The sequence below is a fragment of the Paramisgurnus dabryanus genome, chromosome 21 (genome assembly GCF_030506205.2).
Source record: "Paramisgurnus dabryanus chromosome 21, PD_genome_1.1, whole genome shotgun sequence".
NCBI classification, from domain to species: domain Eukaryota; kingdom Metazoa; phylum Chordata; class Actinopteri; order Cypriniformes; family Cobitidae; genus Paramisgurnus; species Paramisgurnus dabryanus.
In genome coordinates, this window is record NC_133357.1 from 9,318,020 (window position 1) to 9,344,253 (window position 26,234).

Below are 26,234 nucleotides of genomic sequence, written 5' to 3' on the forward strand. Positions count from 1 at the left end.
AATTATGTCTATTTAAATTGTAATAAATTTTTTCTTTTATCTTACATTTCACTATTTACCATCAACTTTTGCATTTTAAGACCATTTCTAGGGATGTAAAGCCTTACCTCACTCCTGTTTAACATCTAATTTTCTTCAATTTTGACAATCTGAAAAGGTCCAAACTTTGATAACTAAGACAGACATGTTGTATGACAAACAGGAAATGTCAATGGGGAAATTACACCATGGGTATCACGGCCTTTGCTAAATAAAAATGATCTGTCCATACTGGAGACCACTCCTAAAATAAAACACTGCATCCCTGGCATTCAACAGGGTTGCACGATCTATTGCAATACATCTCTATAAAAAGCTTGTAACAGTACACAAAAATAGATCTCTTGATTAGTCAGTATTCTTTATTTAACTGATTTAACATCCCAACAACAAACATGGGAAAAATACATCTTGATAAAGGCCTAGGGCTTGGTGACATATCACATGTGATTATCATGCATATCTCATCAGTAAAGCTTTCAGATGAAGCAGCATTTACTACACAGAGACGTAGTTTACCAACAAGCTATGCAATATCACATTCATTATCACGGATGTATCACCTACAATAATTAATGTGATATTGCATAGCTTGTCAGGAAACTACGTCTCTGTGTAGTAAATGCTGCTTCATCTGAAAGAGGATCTTTGGAAAGCAGGTGATAGCGATTTACTACTAATAATGGAAACTGCTTTACTGATGAGATGTGCATAAATAATCACATGTGATATATCACCCAGCCCTATAAAGGCCCTTTACCTTTTATTTTAAGTTTTTAACAAACTAATGCGATCCTATCCACAAACATGGGAAAAACATCTTGATAAAGACTCTAGCGTTTTACATTTTACGCTTCATGGAATCAATGTGATTTTTAACATAAAATTATAACCCAGCCCTATAAAGGCCCTTTAACTTTTAGTTTAAGTTTTCAACAAACCAATGCGATCCTATCCACAAACATGGGAAAAACATCTTGATAAAGGCTCTATCGTTTTACATTTTACGCTTCATGGAATCAATGCGATTTTTAACATAAAATTTCACCCCTTCCCAACTTCTCCCTTGAAGTGCTGCTGGGGACCTTTCAATGCACTCCATGCACTGGGCTTTTCCAGGAACTTTTCCAGACCTGATGTAGTCCATCAGGGTTTCTTCCACAGCCTGGATCTCTTCTGTGGACCACTTTCTCCGTGCGTTTTTTGAAGATTCTAAATGAAATGAATAAGTAATTAGTTATTGTGATAAAAGTGACTCATAACATAACAAATAAATACATGATCTCCAGTTTCTCTCTCAATTGTTTTACAGTTTTATACACACATTTTTGCTATAATCTAGTTAGCACCTTGTAACAATGTTAAAAACTGCTGGTAATTTAGTGACTATCTAAGATATGTACTGGACCTGAAGACAAAAATGGACCAAGTCAAAAACAACTAAATATTTTAAAGATTTTATTACTCTTAATCATCAATTTCTGCATAAGGAAATGGTGAAGTGAACTTGTGTATATCAGAGAACCTTTCCCTTTCTTTTATCTACATGTTTAAGCAGTGGCTATACATTTTACATATAAGTCTGAAATAGATTTTTGTTAATTAAAAGTTGCACATATGCTTGAATTAAATAGGCCCAGTTTGAGCAACAGATCTAATTGTAATGAGAACAGTCATTTTGCAAAGAAAGCGCTAGTTTTGTAAAACATTACAGTACCTAATACAGTTTGAAGTCATAAAACACAGACATTATGCTTTAAAATTGTACTTCTTTACATTTCTTTGACCACCGGACTTTTGTGTGTGTGAAACCTTTTCTAAACTAGAACCCACTGCAGTTTGTCGCATGTCGCCATCACGGCTTGTTAAGGCTGTACGCGTCAGAATCGCGACGCAGCTGCGGTTTATCTCGGCACTTGCCACACAGAGCCATGCCTGCATAAATGACAGGAATTTGGGAAACATAAGCACCACGTCCGGACCACCTACATTCTGCCTTTGAAACAGTCCGCGTTTTGCCGCTTTCTGCATGTCTGCTTCTGAATATAAACAACCAGTGACTGCCGCATCCCACCTGAAAGTTTTTATATAAAATCCTGTATAAATCATCATGCGGGCCGGATTGGACACCTCTGTGGGCTGTGTTCCGGCAGACACACCTGGTCTAGACAATACGCCGTACATCTTCTACGATGAGGATTGTTGTGTCAACACCACTCTGCCATACCGACAAAGACACGAAAGGTTCAGTAGACTATTTGCTTTCAATAAATGATTCATGTCTATGTGTCATAAACAAAAACTGCTCTTTGTAAATAACTGGGATGTTTTCTGGGAGTGACCTAGGCTTTTCCATCCCGATGGGCTGCACCCCAGCAGAATTGGACAGGATCTGCCATCGGACATCATCTCAAAGATACTGCGCACTATTTGACTAGTAAGTAAAACCCTTAAAAATACCAACCTAATCGATAAAAGCACATGTGTATTTCCCCAGATAGTGAGGTCAAACAATAAGTTGCCTGTAAAATCTAAAAAAAAAATCAGATTATCATCAATCCACAAAAAATATCAAACAAAGTTAACAAAAAAAAAATCAAATTAGGGCTCCAAAACATTAGCTCGCTCACACCTAGGGGTTTAATAGTAAATTAAATGATCACAGGTAATGGTTTTAATGTACTATGACTAACTTAGACCTGGCTTAAACAGAATGACTACATTGGTTTAAATACGTCTACTCCACCTACAGTAGTTTTTAAACTTTAGCCCCGTTTGTCTGATTGTGGAGGTGGCATTGCAACGATCTACATTTTTTTTAATATTACTCAGAAAACAATATACAAGTTTAAGTCATTTTAAATAATTGTGCTTAAGGTTACTCTATCATATATAAGACAAAAATGCCTAATAGGGATCTCCAAGTCACGTGACCCCTAGCCACTTGTCAGCCATTTTGATGGAATACATCCGTCAGCTACTCAGTGGCAATCAATGGATCTATTATTAGGGGTGAGTAATATATATTATTAGTATATGATTATACTGTAATTATTTTATAATTAGCCTAAATATTGCAATACTTTGCGCTACAGTATTAATATAATTGCGTGCGAAAAAATTTTAACCGAATAGAATAATTTTCCCCCCACCACTATCTATTATTAGCGCAGCGGCCTCAGCTAACTCTTCACGTCATGTCATCGCACTTATCAGCATCACAAAAAGATATATACAAGAGGAAGATAAAGGAATTAGGAATCATAGATCCATATGAAGAACCACAAGTTCTTTATACAGGCATTAAATGTGTAGAAAAACTTCCTGACATTGAGTTCGGTGACATTTACAGCTACCTTATTCACTTCCCATCACGCTACATCGGAGCTTCATTAAAAGCATACAAAAGCTTAGCAGGCTATCGGTATCACGAGTCTGGATGGGTCAGCAATAGGGTTGCTGCGGTGACAGAATTCCCACCGGTTAATCAGCGCATGACAAACGAATGATACCAGTTTCACCGGGTGGGAGGGGCTTATAAATGCGCATGCAGACGTGCGCATTTTACTTTCACTTTTGAATTAGATGCAACTGTTTAAATGCAGTGCTTGCGTACGCTGCATTAAATCGCACATGAATCCGTGTGCAACGCGAGTGCAACAGCTGGTTTAATTAAATGCTTGAGCCAGTGTGTGCAGGTAATTCTGACAGTACCCGCCGCCAGTCCCAAGCAGAGCAACCGGCTACTCCTCCATAAAGCACTGCTTGAATGATGGGTTTATTATTATTCTTAATGAAAAACACAACAACAAAACGATCTTGCTTATATTAAACATCATATTTAAATATTAACACAAAAACAAGTAAACACGCGGCTTCTGCCATCGTCTGGTCAGTCAGCTCGCCTCGCACACTGACAGGAATAAATGAAATCTGACACCGGCTGCTCTGTGATGTGACACGCGTTCAGCTCCGTTAAATTCAGACAGAAGACACATTCAGTGTTTGCTCGCTCTAACGAAACTAAATGATTTAATTACAAGAAAATATCAAAACGACGGTGAAAAACGGTGTCGCGATGAGCAAGTGATCTAACCGGTGAGAGGCAGTTTAGCATTTTCTATTCCGTCAAGATGGCTGCTCCAAATGGCATGGCGTGACGTCACACACGCAACCCTAGTCTATACTGCTTTTTTGAAAATTTGCAGCTTTTCTCTGATTCATTGATAGTTGCAGACTTTAACATGCATGTAGATAACACAAATGATGCTTTAGGACTTATGTTGACAGACTTATTGAACTCCTTTGGGGTCAAGCAAAATAGTAACAGACATAATTGCATCTTGTAATTTTGCATTTAGTCATAAATAACTTATTAACTAGCCTCTTCCTAAAACAAGCTATGAACAGCAGCTATGCTTATTTTTTTTATTTGCTTTTCTGTTTCTACGTTGGGATGCTTAACCTGAGGTAACTAGCGATTACGCCAGCTCCAGTGAGAATCCTGCATCCGTCAGATGTCCTAACACATATGGAAAGATGACATCTGCCCTTGCAAGGACTTCAGTCGATGCCAACTTTGGACTACAAATTGATCCATAATTTTTTTTCTAAAATGTTGTGTTTTATGTGTATTCCACATTCTGTCCTTTTGTAAAGCTGCTTCGCAACAGTGTAAACTGTGAAAAGCGCTATACAAATAAATTTAAATTGAATTCTCTCCATGCAGTTTCTTTTTAGAGCACTCCGTTCATTTTATATCTTCTATGCTGCTGTTAACAACTCTCCACCAACACAAATCACTGAAAAACACTATCTATTTGGCAATTTCAAATTCATTACTTGATTTTGACTGAACTTTCACAGAAAAATGGAAAGTGTGACCCATTTCATAAGATAATTAAAAACCAGCTTACTCTTTGCTGGGTGTGGTTTCTCCAAGTCCTTGCCAATCGGATGCAGTTTTTTATCGTTCTTGCCTGTTATAAACATATGAGCACAAGTGAGAAGACTTTCAAAATATGCAAATTGTGCCACACATGTATTAAACAAAGATTATTACACGGCACTCTACAATGCTTGATTCTGATTGGCCAGTTGCAACATTCCAAGTTATGTTATTCCAAAATAATAACTGCCTGAAACTAATAACACACGGCTGCAAATCATTTTGAATTTAAATTTTTAAATATAATTAAAAAACATGTATGACATTATATACTAGTCAATATTTGAAGCCAATCAAAACCTTTCATAAAGATTGTTCATTATTAATAACCTCGTTTTGATGCTGGTTATGGTTCTACAGTAAAATCCTAACAATATGAAGAGAAAAAAGAATTTAAAAAATCCATTCAGTCTATTGGGTGTACGACGGCAGATAAGTTGACCAATGTAAACTGTCCGGCCGGACAGCTTACATTGGTTAACTGCTCTCATCCAATCCCCGCTACACTTGAAAATCCACCTCGCGATCGCGTCTCCACCCCATCGCTCACCACCCCGCCCCTCTCGTACCTGCGACATGACATTTGTGTCAGTGTATGTTAGCTAGCGAAGCAGCAACATCTCACTAATGGAAAAAAAACTAACCGACAGCAGCAAGCTTCTTGTCCCTACAGTAAAGGTTAGAAGAAAAAGGAAGTCTGTAGAGGAAAGAGCAGAGGTAAAATTTGAAAAACGCCGGACTCTTAAGTAGAATCAATATAGGGTCCGCCATTGACCGTTGGAGGAAGCTTCAGGGACATTTGGGGCAGAAAACCGACGCCGACACGGCGGACTTTTTGTTGAACAGGTACGCATCTATTTATACTTTTATTGTGTGAGGTGTTACATAAATACCTTTTTATGAGTCTGACAACATGCTGCTGGTCGGCATTGAAATTTTAGCCGTTTAGCATCGCGTATCACGGGTCAAAGTAATTATATTTACAAAGATTGTGTGAGGTGTTACATAGATATCTTTTTGTGAGTCTGACAACATCATGCTCATGCTGCCGGTCGGCATTGGAATGTTAGCCGTTTAGCATCGCGTATCACGGGTCAAAGTAATTATATTTACAAAATAATTTCTTGAAGCTCAGGAGGGGAAACGTATGCCAAATGTTGTTGTGAAAGTAAATAACGTCAATTACAATCATAATTGTAATTGTTAATTCCTTCAAGGCTTTATGTGTTTACTGCTCGGTAAATCTCTGTTCCGATGTTTACTACAGACTTATTGAGCTTGACTGAGTGACGTTGTTCAGGTCGTTTCCCGGTGGGAGGGATCAGGTAGCACAGAGGGGCGGGATGAGTTTTTTAAAACTTACTAACCGTCTCAGGCTTTCTCGACCGATTTTCAACATCGTAGACTACAGCTTTAAAAGTTTGTACAATACCCATTATTGTCGAAAACATCCAAATTCAGTCAACTTTTGAATTGGATAAAAACAGTTAGTGTATTTACAAATGATTAAACCAAGTAGTGTGTTTGTGACATCTGAACATCTTGTCATATCTTAAAACCGAAATTAAGCAGGTTTTCCTCACGGAAGGTCTGTATTTTTAAAAAAATTAGCAATTAAAATATTTAAAATCAAATTTTAACGCTCCTTACGTTACTTGTGATGTAAATAGTTGCGTAATAAGTGGGATAATGTGTACAGGCAGTAGGTTGTTATCGCGAAACAAGCGCTCACACTGCTGGGGCTTATTTCTGTGATAACAACCTGCTGCCTATACATTACCCTTACTTAACAGGTAAAACAACAAAAACATCTTTACGCTTGCTTCTTTTATCAGGAAATAAAAATATAATATAGGATGTTTAGTGCCTGAAAAAAGCTTACTTGTTGCATGTGGTTCCTCTAAGTCCTCGCCAATCTGATGCAGTTGTTTATTGTTTTTGCCTGTTATAAACATATGAGCACACGTGAGAAGACTTTCAAAATATGCAATATTCAATAATCGCACAGAATATTGACAATTTAGTAACCAGTAATTGTGTCACATGTTTTAAACCAAGATTAACATGTGAAACAACAAAAACCTCTTTACACTTCCTTCTCGATTTATCTGTAGTCTGTACACACAACAGCTCTCTTTTATTAAAAGATTATTGAATAAAGACTCCTAAATATCCGTAAGCACTCTCAATTTTTCTTCGAGTAATATTTCTAACTTTTCCATCATTCCCTATTAGTAGCTGATGGCTGTGAATTAAATTAAATTCGTAGAAGTGATAATGTTTAATTAATTGTTTTCCAAAAATGACAACAGTAACAGTTTAAAAAGTCATTTATTGTGCTGTTCTCCATAAGAATACATTGCCTATAGTGCTTTGCTGGAATGCTAGGCTGGAAGGAAGAAGTGAATTCCTTCTTATATAACAAGTTATATATAAGTTCTTTTGTTTTTAATTCAAGTCGTCAGTGGTAATTATTGCCTGCTAAGTGTAGAAGATGCAACACTGACTACATACCTGCTGAACTTGAAGGATAATTTCCAGTCATCTCTTTCTCATTTTCAGAGTCTGATACATCACTGTCCATCAGTACCCGCTCTAAAAAAAAACAGCAACCACATAAGACAAAATGATTAGCTAGCAACTAATTTTTTGAAGGCTACATTCAACAATTGTCTATAACCAACGGTTGTGTTACTTGCTGATCATAACATGCATCTGCCAAAAAAATCTATGGAGAAAAATTTGTAAATTAATTTACTTTATTTACTCAGGCCTGTTTTACCTTTTGGATCAATCTGGATCTCATCGAGATTTTTTCCTTTGAAGTCTACTATCTGACCTCGTTCCATGGCCATTAGAACTTTGCTGATTTTTGCCAGCTGTAAGGTACCTTCAGGTAGCCTGTAGAACTGCCGATGCACCCTGATGTCATGTCCTAAAAAGTCAGCAAGGTCATCCATTTCATTATCCTTCAAGTTGAGGACCTTGGACATCGTGGCCATGTGCTTTCTCAGTTTAGTAGAGGACAATGCCTCTGGATGTTTAGCCCCACAGCTTCGAGCTATTTGACGGATAGCATCTGAACCTCTGAAGTGGCTGAGGGCTTGTGGTCTCGCAAACACAAATACATTCTCATCAAGCACATCACACTCGCGGCGATGGTTCACCAGTAACTCCAATGATTTCATCATTTCAGGTGTAAGTAGAATGGGGACCTTTCGTCCACGTTTGCCTCTTATCTCGATTCTCTGGAAGTGCTTACAAAGTCTTTTCTCAAGGTCTGACAGAGCAAGCTCTACATCTGGATGAGTCGATGAGGTATCCCTCAATATAAAAGCATTAAGGGCCATCTTGGATACCTCTCCTTCCCTTCTACGATTGAAAAGTATCACCTGACAGAGTGTCACTTTTGCAAGTTCTGCCCAGTGCTTGTTACTTGGTTCTTTTTCAAGTTTTGCTTGGTATTCCTTACTCTGTCTGTCAAGGTACTGGTGCATTTTTTTCACATCGTCAGCAAAGGGAAGAAGTTGTGGACAGTTCCATTTTGCCTCGCTCAAATTTCGGAGTGCCTGAGATGACACACACTCACTCCATTTAGTGTCGCAGATTTTTTTAAAGGCCTGCACGTTGCTAAGGGCATTTTTATCATCTGACATCATTGCCTCACATTCAATAATGTTGGCCATCTTCTTGAGGTTGTGTCCCAACTTCAGCGCTAAAGATGGTGCTTTGAATGTGCTCGTCTCCTCATTCAAGCCAGCCACACTGTGAACTGCTTCAATTACATCAGGGAAATTGGCAGGGATGAAGAAATCTGAAACCTCCTTCAACTTGCCGTTCTTTTTTCCTTGGAGGACTAGGCGCCCTGTCTCACGCATCTTTTGTCTGATATATTCATGTTTTGTGACATCATGGCCATGCTTATTGAAGAGATGTTGCCCTAATTTTAAGATGACCTTCTCTTTGCGGACAACATTTGTTATCTCATCCTCATGCATTTCAAGCACCATTTTCCAAAAACGTGCATTCACACTCTCTGGAACTGGTTCAGTATACATGCAAAGGGACTGAACTCGAGTTTTTCCTGGCTTCATTCCTTTGACTTTCTGGTTTAGATGGCATCTCTGCATGTGCCTCCATAATGATCTTCTCTTCAGGTACGCCGCACAGTTTACGCAGTGCAAGTAATCACTTGCTCTTACTGGTGCCTTGGATTGCTGTCGGGGTATCACCATTCCTTTTCCTTCTTTAATCACCTCAGTATTATGACAACGGTTTCCTTTATTTCTCAATAAAATCAGCTGTAATCTTCGCTCTTTAGATCCTTTCGGAAATGCAACAGCTCTTGCCACCTCTGGCTTATCTTTGTGCTGCGATTCCAAATGACGTGCCATTTTACTGAATGGTTTAGCACAAAAAAAGCAGTAGGACTTTTTGTTGTATAGTCTGCGGTCATCAGTTTTTTTCTTTAGCATCATGACAGTCACATCAGAATTATCAGGCGAAGAGGATTCTCTGCTTGCATGATCATTCGATGAAGAGGATTGTTGGGTGTCATTTTTTTCAGGTGAAGAGGATTCTCTGCCTTCATGTTCATCAGATGAAGAGGATTGTTGGGTGTCATTTTTTTCAGGTGAAGAGCATTCTCTCCCTTCATGTTCATCAGATGAAGAGGATTCTTTGGTGCCACTGGTAGACAAGGAACTAGAACATGTCACACGCCTTTTTTTACAAGATTGAGCTCTTGTTGTTTTTGACTTAACCTTTCTTCTCTTATGCAGTTTGATCTTATGTTCTGCTAAACCCTCTGATTCAGAGTCCGATTCTTCCTCTGTCTCTGGTATATATTCATCCTCACTCAACTCTGAATTTGAAGGGGATTCTTCTGTTGTGCGTGTGTTGAACTGTGAATAAAAGCTACTAGTTAAAAGTCTTGATTGGAAATAGCCAAAAATGTTTTTTAAAACATATTAAAACTATAAAGTGTCCTAAGGGAACAACTAGGGCTGGGCGAAATATTTGAGGGGATTGTCATGCGTATCTCGCCAGTAAAGCAGTTTTCTTGATTAGTAGTAAACGCCATCATCTTTCAGGTGGAGTGGAATTTACTACACAGAGCGGTAGTTCACTGAAAAGCTATTTTGCAGGCGAATCATCCACAATTATGAATGCGGAATTGCCCCGATTGTCAGTGAACTATGGCTCTGTGTACTACTCACATAAACTGCTTATGTGAGTAAATCACTCACATATGCAACTAAATCTTGCATTTGAGCTGATAGGGTGAGGGGACCAAGCAGTAATACGAATACAGAATGAGGAAATCATGAATCTGCTGGTTTGGGATGAAGAGTGGGTCAGAAACAATACTTGTTTACATAGAAAGTCATCTAAACAGTCATTCTGACATAATTTTGTGTGCATTTGCAAAAGCAGATGCGAAAGAGAACTAATATTGGTACTTGTGTGCTGTACGAGCTGCATCATCAGAAACATCATCGCATGTTTTTCATGCTGTCTTGCTCTTAATGGCTTAAAACAGTGGTTCTTAAAGTGTGGTACACAGAGGAATTACTGAATTAAATGTAAATTGCACATTCAGTTTTATAATCTTCAAATAAACCGATAAAATTACATGTTTATTGCTTATATTGTATACCTTGGATACAGTCGCATTGTTCTGTCAATTACTGAGGGAACCCTTATCTTTTATCATAAGCTTCAGAGCAATAGAATGCACAATGGACTTTGATGTGTCTATAACTTGCACTGCACTGAACAGAAAAAAGCACAGAAAGAATGGGTGGGTTGCACCAACAAGGATTAAATTAAGCAGAGTTTAGAGGTAATCTAGGGTTGGTTGATCTCACTTTAATTCTAATTCGAGTTATGTTGCATCACTTAAATTTAAACACAAAAGATTAAAACTTTAACCTGTATTAATTAAACCCTTCATCTGCAATTTATTTTGTCTGCCATGATGAATTTGCCAGTGTAATTATACAGCAATAATGTTGACGTTGTCATTCAAGGGGGTAAGCAGGCAAATGAAATTGTATTTATGTATTATAAATCACTACCTACATACATACGGTAATTAAAAGGGCTGATTCAAAATAAAAACATTTGACTATCAGTTAAAACAATCTATTGTATCGATTAACGGTGCAGTGTGACAGGAAATATTGCGATGCTCAGATATTGTGATATAACGAACAAGATGTGTCTACACATTTCTCACGAAGCGCTGCCGTATCTGTTCATTCATTGCCATTCAGTTCCTCACTGGAGCACGCATGACAAGAGGAGAAGCGCAGTATACTGTATGAGCACCGGTAGTTGATGTCTTTGTACAGTATATACCGTAGGAAAGGGAGGGCATGGCTTTTGACGCTTCAAAGCCAAGTGGAGGAGGGATGCTGCAAAAAATCTCCTCACCTCTGTCCCTGAGAATGAGATAAAGCATATTTGGCGTGCTGTCCGAGGAGAGGGCTCCGAGCTCGGAATTTTAGCCTGAACCCAGAGTACTCCCCAAAAATGCAAAATAAATGATGGACAACAGCCAGAACAAACATCCCCAAAAAGTGTAAGCATAAAGACCTATGGAAAGCGGTGGGAAAACTAGTGGTTTGACTGGGAGGGCTCTCGCGGCATCCGACAGGGGCTTTGGCTGAGATGCTCGCAGCATTGGACGAGAAAGCCCTGCCGGCAGTCAAACGGGGAGCGCTTTCACGAACTAGAACAAGGTACGGTATTAAACGAGTTTAGGCAAACTGACTGGGAGGCCGTCGCAGGCAGCTTCAGATGGTAGCTTTGGTTAAGATGCTTGTAACACCGGACGGGACGGCTCCGCGTGCAGTCGGTCGGGGAAATGCTGGTGTGGACAGTGAGAAATTTAAATGGCGAAACGAGGCATTAGAATTAGTCGTTTGACAAAGCATCCGAAGGGAGCTTTAGCTGAGATGCTCACAGCATCGGACGGGTAGGTACCGCCTGCAGTCAAATGAGAATGCTCGAGAAAAGGTTTAAAAGAGCCAAAAATTTGGTGTCCGAGGACCCTCGCGGCGTCGGAAGGTAGCTTTAGCGGAGATGCTCGCGGCATCGGACGGCTAGGTCCTTGCAGTCGAATGAAAATGAAAAGGTATTTACATTTTCAGTAAAAGTAGAAGGAATTGCGAAAACAAAAACCAACATATTTCAGACTGCGAGTCGAAACTAAATTTGCGTCTGTTTTTTCCCACAGGAAGCTAAAAAACAGCGATGCGAGATTGAAGGCGGTATAATGCGCCAGCGGGCGTAAAAAATGCCGTGAATCAGTAAGTGGGCATAGTTTGATGTCAACTTTGCCAGGTCCATTCCTAGCAGGATTTTTTATTTTATGGGCTGATAAAAACGCTTAAAAGATTCATAAATTACCTGGTGCAGCACCCTTTTAAACAGCTCGACTATTAGGGAATCTAGAGTAGCAGACTAAATATAAAAATATATTTAGAGTAAGCAGGGATCCTGGGACAGAATTAAGCCATGATTAATTTCAGACATAATTTGTAAAATCAGCGTCATGGCTCCACCAGCAACTGGCAAAACGAATCGACTGGCAGGCGACGAATATTCAACGTTAGTTTTGAAATTCATAAATGACCCGTGAATTTGACTTCACGTGAAGGAAATGGGTGTAGCGCGCCGCTGCGAGTGCTGAAAACCCTGGTAAGGCTGTATATACCCATCAGGGTTTGATAACAACAAGGAACAGCGTTAAAAATCGGCAGCAAGAGTTGGAGCTAGTTAGTGCACTACTTAGGGTTCGAACACAGTCCTGAAGAACGAAGGACGAGCCAACAATTTAAAGCCAGGCACAATAGAGGCGCGGTGACGGGAGTGACTGATCGTCTTACTCTTAATAGTGGAAAGAACATTTGTTATTATACTTGAGTTTGTATTTAGTGTATGTGTCGAGAAACACAATGTGCTTTAAAAGAGTATGTAAAAAGCGAGTTAATCCGCCTAATAGTATATCTCCAACAGCAGACGGAGACGTCGCCGCTTCCAGATACACAATGGCAAATGTATGATCACGAGACTCAAAAATAATTACAGACCTGACTGACGGATTTAGTCTGGTTATTATCCGGGCAGGTGGTGATATAGCGCAAAAAAAAAATGTGGCCCCATTGTTAATAATCAGTGTGTTTCAAAACGATTGCATTCAACAGGAGTTACTGAGAGAATAAGGATTTTTTTTATTTTCAAGGAAAATAAAAAATACAGGAGGGAAGTGGGGCTGGGTGGTCTGCGTAGGCAATCTTACGCTTGATTTGGTGATAGAACAGGTTGAAAAAAGACAATATGAGATATAAGTGTGTCGTCAGGGCTTGAGCCGCTAACGGAGGCAAACTCACGCTAGGAAGCACCTGAAGTTAACGGCTTACGATAGAGAATATTACAGATTAGGGAAAATGAACAACGGATCGCTATGGTGGTGGATATAACAGAAATATATGGTGGAATGGTAGCAGGATCCGTGGTTATGCGGATGGGGGAACTGATTGAAGCCGGCGCTCTAGGACACGGCATAGACCTGCCGAGGGCCTGCCACCGGTGGTGAGACGCAAATGAAAAAACCCGGTGCTCGGCGGAGTAGAGTTGAAGCTGTAGGATGCGAAATTTCCTTGCTTGCTCGGTGAGGACGAGAGAGGTTTAGTAGACTGAAGGAGACTTTAAATCAAATGACTGAGCATTAAACCTGCGCAAAACATAAAGACAACAAACACAAGACTGACCTAGCAAACAAAGCCATACAAAAGATTTAATACAACTAACCTTTGTTGTCATGCGCTGATGTAAAAATAAAGTTTTTTCACGTTCATCTTTTAAAATTTTTGTTTGCGCCTTCAAGTATCGATCTTCACAAACATTCTGATGCGCTCTAAGTTTTTGGAGGCGACTCAGGTGATGGCTTTGAGCCTATATAACAAAAACAAAGAAAATGTTTTTTTAGAAGCCATTAATTTTCTTTTGCTATTTATGCAACTTTTAGAAATGAACCTTTAAATCATGGCTTATTGTTGACAGCAGACAGTCTACCAGGTGAACCACAGGGGATTCCCTATATTCCCCTAAACAACTTAAAGGGCGGGTTGCAGGTTAAATTTTTCAACGAATTTGTGCAATTTGCTTGTTGATAATAAACATTTAAACTGTTATTCATTGTATTTTATGTTGTTGGGTATCACAAAACGGAATATAATACGAAAAAGTACAGCAGTTTGCAGTGATTCTCCTTTCCCCCACAACGCACTGTATGACGTCACGCTGGGGAGAGAATTTACCAAAGCCGCCTTGAGAGCATTGAGAGTGACTATAGAAAGACGAGTAAAGTACAGTTCTAAGATTATAGATTATAGATAAATACATAGACAGACAGACAGACAGGCTAGTATAGAGAGATAGGCAGACAGCATAACGTTAGCATAACTTCGTGTAGAAAGTAAACAAAGAATTAACATCCTCGTGCGTGCTGGCTTGAGGGGGACGATGATCCTGCCTGAAATGGGTGTATGCGATCTTCAGCACAAACGGATTTAGACAGCACGTCACATCTGTTCGCGGGGAAATCTTCTCGACCGGTGACTAAAACGCACTCACTTCACTTCCAGCCAGTAGCGGAGTGGCAATCGCGAGAGTCGGGACTTTCCCGCTGGGCTGGTCTGATAATAGTTATACATTGAGTTATATTAGCAACACCGTCTGGCGGCGTGATGTGCGGCCGGTTCCCGCAGCCCGCTGGTCAAACTGTGCAGCCTCTCTGATCAACAAAGTATATAAGAGTGCTCAACCTGTTCGGCAGGTCCAACCATTTACAAGATTTATAAAAATACTGTGATCAATGAGCGGTGCCTCCTCAAATGGCATAGCCTGTCGTGATGTAAAAATCCGCCGAACGCCTGTTTATTACAGTATGTATGCGGTCGGATCCGAGTGTGCTGCAGCTGCTGACCGCTGCTTCTGTGTATAAAATGATCGTGTGATTAGTTATGATCGCATAAACAAAATAACAAAGCATCCTTTTATTTCACAAAACAATATATTTTAGATATTATTTGATAGACTAGTAAGTGTGGATTAAGGATGTTTAAAAATCTCTAGCCTGGTGGTCAGGACATGAATGGATCAAATCAGCAGATTTGCGAAGTTTATCTTCACATATATCATAAATAATAATTAGCATGGTAACTTTGCAGTATACCACATTATATATTTTTTACGATGTATATATGATTTCCAAATGATATATGTAAGTATTAAACGGCAATAAATGTCTCATCTATCTCTATGGCTCTGCCTGAGGCTTTCTCCACTTCTCCCCAACGTGACGTCATCGCCGAATTGCGTAAAAAAACCGTTAATACCAAAAACGTACAAAAGTGGTCTTTAAGACCATTTTTGAGACATTTTAAAAATGATATACATATCTTGAGTGATTTATGTACCCATTAATCGACAGTGGTGGTTAACCTGCAACACTCCCTTTAAGATTTAAAATAGAAATGTCTTAGTTATGGGTACAGTATCCTGCAACAAATTTGTGTTTGTCTGGTAGATGGTTGGGTACAAAATACTTTTGAAGGCTTGGTGGTGCAGACTGGCTTTTGTAATGGTTTAGGTGAGTTTGAGTGTTGAAAAATCCAGACCTGTGAATCACTAGTGGCTGCCTACCTTTGTCTTCTTTTCAGGACCATCTATCGTAGTTGTCTTTTCAGGACCATCTGTCAGATCATCCACTGCAATATAATTCATAGAAGACAAAAATCTTATAAAGGTTTGAACAATGCCAACTTGAGGCTGCTTAAACTTTAGTAAAATATTTTTTCCTTTTTATTCCCTCCTGAACGAAGTTCATAATAGATAGGATAGATAGATAGATGAGAAATATTATATAAAATGGAAGTCTATATAGTTTATAAACATTACATAGAATGGCAGTCTAATGGGCCTCTGGGAGTTTAAAGGAATAGTCTACCCTTTTACCATATTAAACTATGTTATTACCTCAACCTAGACGAATGAATACATATCTATCTTTTTTCAATGCGTGCACTGTACAGCGCGTCGTGAATTTGTTAGCATTATGCCTAGCCCCATTCATTCCTATGATACCAAAAAAAGTTTTATTTTGTGGCCCCATACTTACTGGTGTAACTCCTCATGTAACAGTCTTTAAATAGGGAAAACACAGAAGTGTTTGGTGGCTTCCCTGTTTGGTACAATAGGAATGAATGGGGCTAGGCTAAATGCTAACACATTCACGACGCGCTGTACAGTGCACGCATTGAAAAAAGATAGATATGTATTAATTCGTCTAGGTTGAGGTAATAACCTAGTTTAATATGGCAAAAGGGTAGACTATTCCTTTAAGTTGAGTTCTGACAAAGCAGCAATCTTCTGATCTCTCTCTTTAGAAACCAACACGGATGTGACTTAAACTGCAATTTATCGACGGACCGCTAGAGGCTGGCTCCAAAAGGGAGTCAATCCCATAGACTTCCCATGTTAAAATGCCCAAACAAAGACTGTATAAAACGGTCTGAAATGTTGTCATATAATTTTACTCCCGCATTTCATAAATAACATAGCATTTACTAGTACATACTACATTGAAAGCAGTCCACCTCGGTTTAACATGCATTTGTACTGCGGTTCATCAACACATCTATAACAAAGGTTTTGGTAAAGAAGACTAAAACAGGCTGAGCTGCTCTAATGCCCTGCATTACTGTGAAGATACAGAGTGTCATGTCTCTGGGTCATCACAGAGTAAAGCTGTCAAATCAACTGCACTGTATGTCAATTACATCATGAAACTGCATGTGACAAGCAGTTGCCGCCAAAAGTTCGCGGTCTAACAGCTCAAAGCAACAATAGTAAAAATGTGGACAACACAATAACAATTTGTAGACATTGTTTGACAAAAGTCCCTCATTCTCACGGTAATACGGTAAGTCTCATATGATAAAAGTGAACTTGCTACACTCAGGCGTTTCACAATGCCACAGAACAACCATTATTGGCTGAGTGTACATCGTTTACATCTAAAGAACCTTTCTGTTTTATAAAAGTGAAAAGGTAAGAAATGGTTCTCTGAAAAACCTTTGACAGAATGGCTTTTCTATGGCATCGCTGTAAAGAACCTTTTAAGCATCTTTATTTTTAAAGAGTATGGGTTTTCAACATACAACAACATACAACATTTATGCCAGGTAAAAATAAAGCCTTTAAATGATAATATTCTTTCACAAATATGTAATTAAAATGTAAACATAAATTTTGTTTAAACACAGTTCATACCTCGAAAACGGTATCACAGAAAATTTTAGTGGTTTTGAAACCTTGACTCTTTAAAACCTCAGTATACCTCGAAACCGGTAACCAGCCCATGCCTACTTAACAGTTTATCAATAAATTACCTGTATGGCGTCTTCAAAACATAACAATCTGAGGAACCGGATTGCACTAATACCCAATTCACAAAACTGTTCGGTAAAAATTTTTCTTACAAGCATATTTACAATGTGTTTGTAGGCCACCGCAAACCAGCAACCTGCACCCAAATTTCAGCTCTGGTCATGTCACGGGGAAACGAAAACAACACTTGTGTTGTTGCACTTAACTACGCACAAACATGAGTCATGAATCTAAACAACAACAACGAGTGATGTCTCGAGTGATAACTTGCATGCAAAAATACTGCAATCTTGCAAATCACGGTGCAGTGATTGGATTCCAGTGATTGAAGTCCTTCTCATGAATAATAATCAAAAATTTGTGTTTGCATTCGTTTTGTGCAGCCATGGCTGCCAATAAACACTCAAATCACTGGCATTTACGTCCCATGGTATGACGTGGCTTAAATTTTTTTTTTTTACTTTTTAAACTGATAACCAAAATAACCAGTTTCCACTTTGTAATATCATTTGTGACAGCTAATACTGTTTTAAGTGATGTGCAACATGTATACAACATAAAAATTAGAATTATTTGAAGTAATATGAGACCCTATAATTCATTATCTTACCTGTACATCCAGAGCTGCCATACGTAGATGACTTGTAACTAGTTTCATCTTCCTGCAAGCAAAAGTTCAGTACAGTCAGTCAAACATCATGGTTTAACACAAGGGTTCTCAAGTCCAGTCCTCGAGCCCCGCCTCCCAGAACATTTTAGATGTCTCTATATAAAACACCTGATTCATCCTCGATATCGAGAATACATCCAGGTATTTTCATGCCCCCTCTATACTTGCTTTCTTGAGAATCGAACTTTGACGGTTAATATTGACGTAGAGTGAGGACATAAGGACGCAAGATCGCTGAAGAATGCATATTGATAAACAGCCGTTCTGGCAAGAGCCTGATGAGTGGAATCAGGTGTTTCATATAAGGAGACATCTAAAACATTCTGGGAGGGGGGGCCCGCGGACTGGACATGACATTACATTGTATTTTAAACTGCAATTTGGGAATATATAAAATTAATAGATTTAAGTTCAGTATAACAAGACAAAGCTACAAATACCAAATGCTTTAGGTGTTTCCATTTATTTTGACCAGATTGTAGTGCAAATAAGAGTTTGTTCCATCAGGCAGCATTTAGTTCTCTGAGATACGTCATACAACCTCCTTTAGTGTATTAAGCACTAATAGCACATAGGCCATTTTTTATAGAGCTGATAAAACAGGCATCTCTATGATCCATCAATGCAGAACAATATAGTGTCTTTATTTAATGCTTACAAAGTATAGAAAATGTAATAGTTATAATAAGAATTCATTTACATATGATTTAGAAACTACTGGCAATTTGTTTTGTACATAAATTTAAATAAGGAATAAAACTGAAAGTTCTTATAATTGATTTGTTATTTACGTTATTTTATACACATGATTAATTTCAAGTTTATTGATTTAGTTTCAAGTTATTAAACTTGAAACTTGAATTTCATATTTTGTTCTATTGTCACAAGTAACCCTTATGAAAATCAAACACTATTTATTATCAACCTGATCTCACAAAATACGTGAAATAGTCACGCATTATTTTGCTCAGTTTTGCGTGACATTGTCACGTATTTCCACCATATTACGTGCCCCTGACACGACTTCTTTTCCGTGACAGTTTCACGTATTGGTTACTCAACTGTTTTTCCTATTTTCTTACAATTTTCGCTTCGGTTTGGGGTTAGAACAACCTTCTGTTACATAAAATGACATCCTTACCCAAACCCAACTCTAACCCCAACGTCAGGCGACGATGGTTTAAAAAGCATACGAATTTTTTTTATAAACCAATACATTAAGTGACATCCTAACGCAAACAGCAAATCTAACCCCAAACCGAAGCGAAAATTGTTTAAAAATAGGAAAAACAGTTGAGTAACCAATACGTGAAACTGTCACGGAAAAGCAAGTCGTGTCAGGGGCACGTAATATGGTGGAAATACGTGACAATGTCACGCAAAACTGAGCAAAATAATGCGTGACTATTTCACGGATTTTTGTGAGATCATGTTGCTATTATAGAAGTAGTTATTTTGGTTAAGTTTTATTATACTTTTACTGTAAATATCTTGGTTAATATAATATAATATATGTGTATATATTACGAGTGTAACGGTGTCTGTCATGAACCGTCACGGAATGGATGTCATAGTGCGCGCAGTGTTTACATGCGATTGACTGCATGCTGCGCAGATCGATCAATACATGACATCAATATAACGCGAGAATGCGGAACTGTGATGTCATAGGGCGATTGGTCTGCGAATGCAGTCGAACACGTGTAAACACTGCGCGCACCATGACGTCCGTTCCGTGACGGTTCAGGATTAATACAGACACCGTTACACTCGTAATATATACACATATTCATTTATTAAAATAACACCTCCCAAAAAGGCATTTTCTCTCAAGGCACGTGCTCTCTAGCCCCTTTTTATGTCTATATGTACACGTGTTTGGGCCTCAGACCCCAACATTAGCTGCAACTACTGACCATTAAAACGTATCTAAACACTTTTTAAGATATTAAATTTAGAAAATATGTCTTTAAATATGAAAATTAAGACAACAACATTTGAAATTAAACAAAGTTCACAGGTGGATTAACGCTAAAAAGACAGTATGTTAACATTCGCTATTCTAACTGTGGTCTTAAAACAGGATCTTAAAACTCCCTTAAACCCTAATTTAAGTATTATTATTGACATTATTTTCATTTTGGTACATATCTACACGTTTTGCAAAGTTGCTTTAAGATTACGCTGATTATGAAAAGCGCTATAGAAATAAAATGACGTGACATTTTACGATATATGTACAAACAATACGTAAGTTGAATAAACAGCACGAATTTATATTGAGAGCCTTGTAAAAGAAGTCAAAAACTTACATTATCCTTAGACATCTTCTCTCCTCTGCAGCGCGCTGTGTCTGAAGTATCTCGCAGCCCGTGTCGCAGGTGTGAATCCAGCGGGGTGGGGGAGGGGATAGTCACGGTGGGGACGTAAAATGTTACGTTCTATGTAACGTCAGTAATTACTGAGGCTTTGTGCTTAGTAATATATTTATTAGCAATAATATTTTTTCCATTTATAAAAACTCACCATAATGTGGATGTAAAAAGATATTTATATTTCAATTTATATTAAAAAACATGAATGAATTTAGATCCAATTTAGAACTATTAAACAATTCACAAAAAAAGTAAAAAGTAACGATTACAATGCCTTGTAATCAACAAAACCTATATTATTTTACCCTCTGAGAGGAAATAAAATAAGTTTGAAACAATTGGCTTGCCTTGACTGAGACCAAACTATAGAAGGCCTCTACTTGAGGCCTGCCAGATTCCTTATTTTCATATGGTTTCTTGCATATAAACTATAGTGACTAAACCATTTCAAAACTGTGGTGTCATAGATTCATGAACCTGCTTGTTTTAAACTATTTCAACACAACACCAAAAGCAGTTTAAGTTGTAGCTAACATTAAAATGACTTTCACGAATGTTATCAAAATGTTTGATTCTTAGAAGTTCAAAGTGGATTCTTAGAACGTCAATAAGAATTTCATTTCAGTTCTTAGACACGGTCTACATTCATTCTGAAACTCTTTAACTGCATCCTCCTAACTATTTCTAAAATAAAAGCAAAATATCTTTCACATCTACTCCTCTCCTTGCTTTTAAAGTTCTAGACAATGATTCAAACCATGTATTGCTGCTACTGCCTCCTCATAAGCCGATTTGCTTGTATTCATCATTTCTAATTTAAATCGGACAAAACTAAATGAATAAATGTAAATGCGATCACCTATGTAGCAGTTTAGCTGGTAGAGGAGAATGGCAGAAGACTATATTTGCAAACTACATCAATTAATTGTCAATTAAAGTAAAAAATATATATTATAGCCTAACACAATTTAAATAATGGTAAAAGTATAATACAGTGCACAATGGTGCAGTTTTTCCATACTGGGAAACCCTTCTGGCTTAGCCACTAGTTCAGATCCTCCCAATATGATCTAAAACTACATACAATAATGCTAAATATACCAATAAAACAAAGGTAAAAGTTTTGTGTACATTTATGTTTGTATATTCACTGTACGTACATGCATACATCCATACATTAGACTAGTCATTATGATATATTGTTCATCATTTCCAGGATTTGAGTTACCATAATGATTTGGCCTCTGTTGTCACTCAACATTGTGAATAATAATAAAAGAAGTCAATAAAGAAGTGTGCTGCTACAGTTAGAGCAGATGCCCATCATGGCCCAGGTAACTGCTCTGAGAGGTAATGGTCTAGAGTGCCACATGCATATTTTTGTAGGTAAAACCCAGAAACGAGTTAGCATTTTAGCACTTCCGGATCCATCGTCCCAAAGTCAATAAGTTTTGTGAATGGGGTTTTGTGTTAACATAGGAGATTTGTTCACGTTTCATTCTATAACATAAAACACAACAGTAATACCCCCACAAAGACTATTTAAAGCTTTTAAGTGTCTTTAAAAGGGTGGTTGCTAACAAGTTGCTATGGACACTACAGACATTGAATGCCATCACGCATGAAGATTTCAAAAACAATACAACATGGGCATAATTCCCAATAAAAATTCATCCACAGAGTATTTCCTTAATACTGATGACGTTGATGTAGAGAGACTGTGGTGTAGTTCAAGATTAGCTTTTCATTTCTAGTAAACAAATTTAGACTTCAAAATGCATAAAAGTTGTGTTCATGTGTGAAGATTATTTTATTGAACAAAACGTAAGTGTCATAAACTTTTGTTAATCAGAGAGTTTGTTAATTGCTATAATCCAAAAGTCTATGGGAAAAATGAATGGGCTTTTTGGTTAGGGAATCAGTGTCCTGCTAACTACCGGTTAGTCTACAAGCTACATCACCCATGCGGCACTCTATAAACTGTGTGAACTGGAGAGCATATGCCAACTCACAGGCATTACATTAGCTATGTTGTTAGCAACCAATCATTGCCCCTGTACTTCAATAGCAGCAATAACAACTTGATGCTGGATTAGTAGATTTTGTAACTTTTGATCCAGATCTGTTTACCTCAATTTCTGTACTGTTCACCTCATTTAGCTTCATAAATAGAGATGTATTTGGCCCCCTTCTCCCACAATGAGCACTTGTCATTATGATAAAGCAATATCGCACAATCTATGTTATCTTATGGCATCACTACTAGCCCATAAAGTATAGGAAGACTACTGATAAACTGAGAGACATGAGCTGGGGGTATAATGCGTTACTCTGTTAGCTTAAAGGTAGGGTAAGATTTGATCCTGAAACATTTTAAGTTATGCTGGTTAAAAGTCTCCTCACATCCTGATAGCAATCACTGTGTTAAGTTGTTTAAATGTATTTGTAGAAATTTATGTCATCTGTGAAAGGCGTAGGACCAAAACATTTTCAACCAATCATAGATTTCGGTCCGAATGGACGTTTCCTTTTTTGTCCCTCATACGTAAGCGTAATTTGAATGCCCACCGTGCAGCGAGTCCACGCAGACACCATACGTCATCGGCACATTCACGTGCGCTCACCTCCTGTCTGTAAACAGCGAACAGCAAACTTTTCTGCTGAATTGACAACCTGTACAGGAGTCACAAAACGAAAGACATCTTTTATAACAACAACAGCAAAAACTGCCTGGATCAGCAAAGAGCAAAAACCATAATTAACATCGGTAACTTTACTGCTTTACGACGAGATGAAACAGCTGCAAGAGGCAAAGGGTCTGAAAGGGTCGTTGCACTGTTTATTTTGGTAAGGTAGGTACGCAATATGTTTGTATTGAGATGGATTCAGATATTCTACTTTGATGAAACATTGTGTTGCTTATGAAATGTGTGTTCGTTTACGGATTAGCGTAACAATATTGTTACTACGTCTACACAACCGAACGTGTGCTTAAACTAATTCTGATGTAAACCAGTTGTTTATGTTGGTTATTTTGGAAGTGTTATTCACTTTGTACTGCAAAGTTTTCTCACTGGTGAATGAGACATGAGACGTGACCGTCTGATCTGTGCGTGTTCATGTGTTTTGAAAGAGGCGTGACTTTGGATGGCTATTTGACTTGAGGGCGGGATCGCGATTTCATTGCTAGGCAGCGTTAGCATTTTTCAAAATGTGTTACCCTACCTTTAAGGTAAGGTCTACTGTATTATGTGGCTATTTGTTTCCTAGCCTGCAGTAGGCCTAAACCATGCAATCAACAAGACAGACAGACAACACACAGACAAAAAATGACTTCCATAATTAATTTACCTAGAATAATTAAAAAAACTTATGACAGCTAGTTCAAAAGAATTTTTTAATCTAGTCTGACATAATGGCAGATAATATCCACGAGTAGAGGCTGCAATGGCTTGGATCTCTCATAATTAACTCTGCCTTCTTCAGTGTCCTGGTCTCATACAAATTATTAAAGAGCACATTATACTATTGCGAAAATTACCTTTTATGTAGTGTGTAATGTGGTAAGTGAATGTAAACAGTCTGCAAAAGCTACAAACCTAAAAGTGAACCATATCTCAAGTTATTGGCTTTCAAAAAAAAGAGTAGACTGGAACGATCTGTCCATAGTTTGAATCCCTTTTCCGTAAAGTTGCTACGATACGACCCGCCCTTTACGAAAATTAACCATGGTTTTACTACAGTAAAAAAAAAAAAAAAAACATGGTTACTGTAGTAAAACCATGGTAACCACAAAATAACCATGGTTTTGACGGTTAGACCATGGTTAGTGTAGTAAAACCATGGTTTTGCTGATAGTAATCAATACACAAAAAAAAAACATGGTTACTACACTTTTACCGCAATAAAACCATGGTTAATTTTCGTAAGGGGCAATACGCTCAATGTAGTTTGTACCACCATGAATCTGGTTAATTTTCACCTCCAAAGGAGGAGGCTGTCAACATAAAATTAATCTGTCACTGATGACTGCTTCTCTAATCTGAAAATGGGGTTAAATATGAAAGATGGGTTAGTGCCTAGTTTATTTGGACCAGATTGCTCATCTGAATCACAACCTGTAAGTATGATTAATAAGTGTTGCTTTTAGGGTCTGCTAAATATGAGTTTTGTACCTTGTGTTGTGTGCACTCAAGCTAACCTGCTAACTCAGCCTCAAGCTAAGAGGCTAACTCACGTTTATAGTTCTGCTTATCTGTTATTGTCTATAAATGTATTGATTAATATAATTACTTGGACTCATGATGAAAGAGAGCAATAATTTGGTTTAGAAACTACAATATTTTATCTCTGTGTCTGTTTGGCTAACCCATGTCGTTATTGTTTGGGTGTTTACTACCAGGCTGTGGGCCCGGTTCATTAACGTATGTGTTAAGCAACTTTTTCCTTTTAAGGCTTTATTAATATAACAATGTTTCATTATTATAAAGAATGAGAAAGATGCGAGCACCACACACTGTTGTCCCTTTCCACTGTAAACATAAGAGTAATGTGCAACTGCGACCAATCAGAGCAGCATCATCCAAGAAGGGGTTTGGCAAGATGAATCTTCGAACAACTCATTTGAGAGTTGCTAAAAATTATATATGTAACACATACCAATCTTTGCAACTGTAAAGCAGTCCTGGAGACAATAGATTCCTCTAACACACCGGAATGATAATAACAGTAGCTGACAATTTTAGGAAAAGAGATTGAATTATTATCAGGGCCTAATCTTTTTTTTCCCAAGTTTATTTGTGATCTGTTAAAAAGAAACTATTTGAATTCTGTTTAATGTATGCAGAAAGGCTCAGCCAGAAGGGTATCCCAGAGGGAAAAATGTGTTATTATCTACTGATCATGATTTAATAACATTATAATTAAATAATACGAATCTTTTAGAACAGTAATACTAATGTATATAATAATAATAATAATAATAATAATATTAAGTTAACAGATCTATTATATTGTAATACATTGATGCCTTATGATGTAATATAACATAAAGAATATGATTAAAAAGTTGTTGTTTTTTGGCATCCAGAATTTCATCCTGGTGCATCAACAGTAAATTTACTTATTTCTGTTTATTTTATAAAGTAATATACATGTATAAGTCTATGCATAATAATATATAATTTTATTGTATACTTATTCAAATTAAAATGAACTAAAACATTTAAATTCAATTTTAATTTTATTATTCACCAATAGTTGGCACTAGAGAGTAGGGCGAAAGTGACACACTTTTCCAGAACGATGTAACTTGTGGGGACCGCAATATTATGTGTGAACACTAGGGGCGCATAGAAACACAGTCACACAGATTTTTGTCTTGAAATGGTCCTCATGAGGACTTAAAAAAAAACCACAGGGCGGAGTCCAAACACTGTTTGGGAGGAGCTTGTGGTGGTTTGCCCGTGGGGACCTCAATTTAGGTCCCCACGGTGACACGAGTCCCCACGAGTCTGTGTGCATTCAGGTTGAAGTCCCCACCAAGATAGAAAAACAAGAACACACACACACACACACACACACACACACACACACACACACACACAGTCCAATAATGTTAGCAGGTGTGCGAGGGTGAGGTTTAGAAGATTGAAAATATTAACAGCCTCATGTATACATACAGTAAATATGTGTGTGTGTGTGTGTGTGTGTGTGTGTGTGTGTGTGCGTGTGTGTGTGT

At 37.9% G+C, this 26,234-nt stretch overlaps 2 protein-coding genes and 1 long non-coding RNA gene across 8 annotated transcripts in view; 1 reads left to right on the forward strand and 2 right to left on the reverse strand.

Annotated features, from left to right (window-relative positions):
- The window catches only part of coro2ab (coronin 2Ab), a 40,638-nt gene that overhangs the window by 3,759 nt on the left and 10,645 nt on the right, over positions 1 to 26,234 (reverse strand). The gene's annotated exons all lie outside the window — the stretch shown is intronic.
- Positions 595 to 25,535, reverse strand: LOC135785929 (uncharacterized). Of its 2 annotated transcripts, XM_065295563.2 has the most exons (9): positions 20,432 to 25,535; positions 18,060 to 18,111; positions 15,704 to 15,768; positions 13,808 to 13,951; positions 7,770 to 9,891; positions 7,502 to 7,582; positions 6,870 to 6,929; positions 4,956 to 5,018; positions 595 to 1,251 (listed from the first exon to the last, which is right to left on the reverse strand). In XM_065295563.2, exons 1-9 carry the CDS (start codon positions 20,444 to 20,446, stop codon positions 1,037 to 1,039), a joined length of 2,817 nt encoding a protein of 938 aa, XP_065151635.2. In that variant the 5' UTR covers positions 20,447 to 25,535; the 3' UTR covers positions 595 to 1,036. The 2 variants fall into 2 exon arrangements, with proteins under 2 accessions (XP_065151635.2, XP_065151644.2); XM_065295572.2 differs by lacking the exon at positions 13,808 to 13,951 and having other exon boundaries at positions 20,432 to 25,534.
- LOC135765008 (uncharacterized) lies at positions 1,261 to 4,758 on the forward strand. The gene is made up of 2 exons (XR_010540386.2): positions 1,261 to 2,283; positions 2,386 to 4,758. It is a non-coding gene; the product is annotated as an uncharacterized lncRNA (long non-coding RNA).